Source organism: Bison bison, unplaced genomic scaffold (genome assembly GCF_000754665.1).
Source record: "Bison bison bison isolate TAMUID 2011002044 unplaced genomic scaffold, Bison_UMD1.0 scf7180017864037, whole genome shotgun sequence".
NCBI classification, from domain to species: domain Eukaryota; kingdom Metazoa; phylum Chordata; class Mammalia; order Artiodactyla; family Bovidae; genus Bison; species Bison bison.
The window spans coordinates 8,506,174-8,511,803 of record NW_011494609.1 but is presented as its reverse complement, the minus strand read 5'-3'; the positions used below and the strand labels follow the sequence as shown (position 1 = coordinate 8,511,803).

The 5,630-nt window shown below is 56.2% G+C and overlaps 1 protein-coding gene across 3 annotated transcripts in view; it reads left to right on the top strand.

Annotated features, from left to right (window-relative positions):
- The window catches only part of SLC37A1 (solute carrier family 37 (glucose-6-phosphate transporter), member 1), a 101,566-nt gene that overhangs the window by 84,506 nt on the left and 11,430 nt on the right, over nt 1-5,630 (top strand). For all 3 annotated transcript variants that reach the window (XM_010834927.1, XM_010834926.1, XM_010834928.1), the window contains exons 13-16: nt 2,182-2,244; nt 2,612-2,697; nt 3,749-3,797; nt 4,973-5,046. In XM_010834927.1, the coding sequence (XP_010833229.1) occupies nt 2,182-2,244; nt 2,612-2,697; nt 3,749-3,797; nt 4,973-5,046 (272 nt within the window). The remainder of the gene's footprint in view (nt 1-2,181; nt 2,245-2,611; nt 2,698-3,748; nt 3,798-4,972; nt 5,047-5,630) is intronic.

Here is a 5,630-nt window from a genome sequence, read left to right as displayed (position 1 = left end):
CTCACCACTCAAAAACTAATAAAGAGGCAAGGTTGGTGGAAAGGAAAGTTTGTTCTATTCTGGATGCTGGCAACAGGGGTTGGGGGGGTGGGGTTGCCTGTCCAAAGGCTAACTGATGGCTAGCCAGTGGGCAAGAGCTTTTATAGATAGAAGGAGGGGCTACATGCAGAAACAGCACAGTCAGCTCTGACAGTCATCTGGATACTGATCATTGGTGATCTGACCAGGGTCATCTTGTTTTCAGTGCAGTTAATCTTCAGTTAAAGGTCTGTCTAGTCAAGGCTATGGTTTTCCAGTAGTCATGTGTGGATGTGAGAGTTATATTATAAAGAAAGCTGAGCACCAAAGAATTGATGCTTTTGAACTGTGGTGTTGGAGAAGACTCTTGAGAGTCCCTTGGACTGCAAGGTGATCCAACCAGTCCATCCTAAAGGAGATCAGTCCTGGGTTCATTGGAAGGTCTGATGTTGAAGCTGAAACTCCAATACTCTGGCCACCTCATGCGAAGAGCTGACTCATTTGAAAAGCCCCTGATGCTGGGAAAGATTGAGGGCAGGAGGAGAAGGGGACGACAAAGGATGAGATGGCTAGATGGCATCACCGACTCAATGGACATGAGTTTGGGTGAACTCCGGGAGTTGGTGATGGACAGGGAGGCCTGGCGTGCTGCGGTTCATGGGGTTGCAAAGAGTCGGACACGATTGAGTGACTGAACTGAACTGAATCTGCAGTTCCAGGATCGGTTTGTTCCTGTTTCCTTGAGGCCAGTTCTTGGAATTGTGGCAGCTTATGTCACAACTACAGTCTGGTCATCATTAATCTCTTTCACCTGGTGGGAGTTTCGGTGTCTGTAAGACAGCTCACAGGAGATGGCCCCGAATATTATCTATAGTCCTTGAGGAGGTCCTTGACTTTGCTTAATAGCTGCATTATTATTGTGTGGTCTCATTTGACTGTGTTCTTTTGTTTCTGCGTTTTCTCACTGCTCTGATTAAACTCACTCTTTGGCTAAAGCTTTTCCACAGACAGAAGGCAGGTGGAGGACACGGGCTGGGGGAAGGACCATAAGGTCCTGCTCCGTTTCACTAGCAGTGTTGTAAGGACCAGCAGAGAGGGATGTGAGCCCGAGGCAGCAGGGCAGAGTTTCTCGGGATGGGAGTCGGAGGCAGTGAGGGGACCATCCAGCGTCAGCCGAGACCCAGTCTAGGTGGGAGTTAGAGACACAGAGTCCTGCCTGAGCATCCTGAGACCTCGGCCTCCTTCTCTGGGGGAGAAGGTTCCAGCCCCTCCCAGGTCTGAAAGCGGGGGGGTCATACAGTCTGTGTCGAGGGGGCTCCCATGGGCCAGCCCTTCCCCAGGCCGTGCCCTGCAGCCCTGAGTCTGACCTCACAGCTGCCCTGAGGGGACACAGAGCAAAGGCGGGGTGATACCTAGACAGAGCCAGGTGAACCCTCACCTTTCGGTTAGGAGTGTTCATTTTTCACACTTTCTGTGTGTCTGCCCACAAAGCACACTCCTTTTTTCCATCTACTCTGGTAATTACTATTTTAATGCTAATCTGATCTGCTGCCACTGCTAAGTTGCTTCAGTCGTGTCCGACTCTGTGCGATCCCATAGGTGGCAGCCCACCAGGCTCCCCCATCCCTGGGATTCTCCAGGCAAGAACACTGGAGCGGGTTGCATTTCCTTCTCCAATGCACGAAAGTGAAAATTGAAAGTGAAGTCGCTCAGTCGTGTCGGACTCCCAGCGACCCCATGGACTGCAGCCCACCAGGCTCCTCGGTCCATGGGATTTTTCCAGGCAAGAGTACTGGAGTGGGTTGCCATTGCCTTCTCCGCTAATCTGATCATGGATCTCATAATTGCTGTTTGGTTTAAATCGTGCTTGTGAAACAAAAGAATGTTGTGTGTCGCTTGTACACTGCTGCGGCCTTCTCACGGTGACATTCTGCCATCATTTTTTCTTTTAACTTTTAATTTTGATTTGGAGGGTAGCCAATTAACAACGCTGTGATGGTTGCAGGTGAACAGCCAGGGGACTCTGCCCTACATATACATATGTCCACTCTCCCCCAAACTCCTCCTATCCAGGCTACCACGTGGCACTGAGCAGAGTTCCCTGTACCGTACAATAGGTCCTTCTTGGTTATCACTTTAAACCCTCTGCTGTCATTCCAACAGATCACCTTGATGTCAAGAAGGCGGGGGAGCTCTCCACCTTGTTCGACGTGGGCGGGATCTTTGGTGAGTTCGTTTCCTCTTGTCCTGCTTTGACAAAAGCCTTCACCACCGAGGTGATGCATGGACACCCTCAGCCTGGACGCTGTTTGACTTGACTCCCTACTGGGAGGCCCCCAGTGCCTGGCCTCTGATAGCACGTCACGCCCCATCCTGGGCTCCCTGGGGACCAGGATACCTGGTGGGCGACAGACCAGTGATGCTAGGATGCTCCCAGGCAAAGGGGCTTTGGGGCCAACCTGCTCAAGGGGTGGAAAGGGCCCAGGGAAGAGGTCCTCCTCTCCTTGCTGCTGCGGCAGTGAGGGTCCTGCTTCCTCTCCATGGGGCCCCACTGGGCACGTACACCCCTCAGGACCCTCCCTCTGCCTTGCAGGTGGGATCCTGGCAGGTGTGATCTCCGATCGCCTGGAGAAAAGGGCCTCCACCTGCGGCCTGATGCTGCTGCTCGCGGCCCCCACGGTAGGCCCAGCAGCCCCTCTCGCCTCATCACGGCCCCCGCACCTCCGGATCAGCCCCCCTGTCCTCCCACCCACACACCTGCAGCTGCTGGCGCAGCTCCTCTCGGGGCTCTGGTTTCCGGGACCTGGTGTCACCTCCACCCCGCTCAGTGCCCCCAACTCAGCCTCCCCTCCCCCAGCCTCCTGCGCCCTGCACACTACGCACCAGCGTGGCTCCTCCCTCCTCCCTGCCTCCACGTGTGCGTTTGTGGGCTCTTCTCTTTGGGGTGCCCTTCCCCTCCTTTCCCCTCCCCCCAGCAGGCTCCTGCTCATTTGTAGAACCCCCACTGTGGCTGCCCTACCCGCTTCCCTGGGGAGCACCACCCCTCCCCTCATAACCCAGGTTCCATTGCTTTTCAAGTGTTTAGTTGTGTGTGACCTCGGGCGGGTGACTCCCTCTGAGTCCATTTCCTCATCTGAAAAACAAGGATGCCGGCAGCACCACCTCACAGGGTGAAGGCGAGGGCCAAGGGGAACATGGTTACACCGTCACTGTTTGCTCAACATCATATGTAGTAGTATTGCTCATCAACTTGCGCTGACTCCTTTGCCCATCTGCCGCTCCACTGAGCTGAACAGAATCCAATCTTCAGTCGTCCTGGGGCCCTGGACATTGCGCAGCACAGACTCTCCAAGAACCTTGATGCAGAAGCACTGACTGGGCTCCCCTCACCACCCGGGCCCTGGCGTTCAGGGCTTATGGCCCAGGAGGAGACACAGGGCTCAGGGAGAGCTGCGCCAAACCCAGGGTCTTCCCCCAGGAGCTCAGGGTGGGGCGTTCCCAGGTTTCCAGCTCACTGGGCGATCAGACCCTACATGTCTGCGTCCAGCCTGGGGACAGTTTGCAAGCGTCTGGACACCTGTCTTTGGACAGCCTGCCAGGGCAGCATGGCCTTCCTTCCACTGTCTGGTTGCAGCCCAAGAGTCACTTTTCAGAAATACACATTCCTGGGAAATCTCTCAGCTACTCATAGTAAACCTTTGTTCCTCTCCTCTTTTGACACCGTTCACAGCTCTACGCTTTCTCCTCCATCAGCAGAATGGGGCTGGAAGCCACCATAGGTGAGTCTACGAGGTCTTTCTTTCCTTCAGCCATTTTTTTTTGGTCCGCACGGCTTTGTGAGATGAACTGAAAAATCTGCAAAGAAGCAAAGATGCGGCTTGCGCACTGTGCTAAAATCATCCTTGTGTTCCTCCTTGGAGGGGGTACTTTCAGAGGGGCCCACGGGGGTCCTGCCTGCGGAACTGAGGCCGCAGGTTTAAGAGCCAGTGTGGGAGAGTTCAGGCCCCGGGGCTGGCCTGTGAGAAGCCCTGGGTGCCCAGTGCAGGAGCCACTCAGAGAAGCCCACATCCCCTGGAAGGCAGCAGCTGGAGCTGTGGTCCCCAAGTCCCGCACCCCCAGCATCACAAGCCCGGGGGCGGCTGCTCTCTGAGCTGCTCTGTCAGCTGCCACTCTGGGCACAGTCTCTATTTTTAACTTTCCATAAACAGCTCTATCAAATTAAGGCTCTGACACTGAGTAAATGCTTCTTTTGGTCTCACAACCCAGCAGAGGAGATTGGTAGGGATCCCATTAAAAGTTATCCAGAGTGCAAATTCTGGATGCAAGGGGCCCATGAAGTGACCCATTAGTCCAGGAGCTTCCACTCAGAGCAATGTGACCCAGAGGGTGGTTCGGGAACGTGAACCTGGGGTCAGGTTAGGAGACTGCATTTCAGGAATGGGCACGGTGGTCCCGCCCATCGGGGACTGGGCTGTGCTGGAGCCCCAGGTCTCCTGGGGGTGGCCATCAGCGGCTGTGGGAAAGAGAGGAAGTCCTGTCTGCTGCAGACAAGGCTGTGGTGGTGGCCGCATCGGGTGCTCACACCTGTGGTCACGCCTGTGGTCACGTCTGTGCTTGAACGTCGGGGTTCTCGCTTCCTCTCAGCACGGCTTCTGCTCTCCAGGTTCAAGAAAACAGGGGCCAGGTTCTCTGAACTTGGCTTGAGTCTTTGGGAAAGTGTGATTAGACCTACAACCATTTTGGGGCAAGTTTAACGGAAGATGTTTATGATGCTTGCTCCAGCTGTGGCCACTCCCTGGTGGTGTGGGCATCTTCCCAGGACCGGCCCGTGTCCAGCTCAGGGCAGGGCCAGCGTGCAATGCCAGGATGCCCAACAGGGAGAAGCTTAGGCAGCAGAGGCTCCCCGGGGCCTGCTCTGCTGGCTGACCCCTCTCTGGGTCTCTGTCTCCTGCAGCCATGCTCCTCCTCAGCGGGGCCCTGGTCAGCGGGCCGTACGCGCTCATCACGACTGCCGTGTCTGCCGACCTGGTGAGTATGCGCAGCTCATCACAGAGCCGGGGCCAGGTGCTGGCGGGGCGGCCGCCTCTTCCATCACAACTGTTGTGATGGGTGGTCTCTGATAGCAAAACGGTCTGTTTCAATGAGCACTCCTGTGCAGACGGCCAGTAAGGATGCTAAGAGTCTTCTGAAGCAGATAAGGGGACACGGCCGCCCCGTCCTGTAAACCAACAGCCCAAGGCCTGATGCCAGCGTCTGGCTCGCTCCTCTGAGCCACTCTGGCAGCCCTGGAAGCCAGTGGCCGTGACCCCTGGAGCCCACCCTTAGGGCCTCAGCAGAGTCCGGCCCGCCATGGGTGTCCCACTCTGTGCCCAGCCCTCTGCTGGTCTTGGGGACTGCAGGGACAAGCCAGGTGGGGTCCTGGCCCTGGGAGGACATGCTCCAAGGCAGAGGCCAGGGTGGTAAAGAAACGTTTACTGCACAGGGTGGTGAACTCCACGCGGGCCTGGGGATCCATGGCGGTTCCTGCCCAGTTCTTCCAGGAGGAAGCACTGCTGACAGGTGGCCTTTGACTCCAGGCCAGAGGGACCCAGAGGCGGCAGGGCTGTCTCATC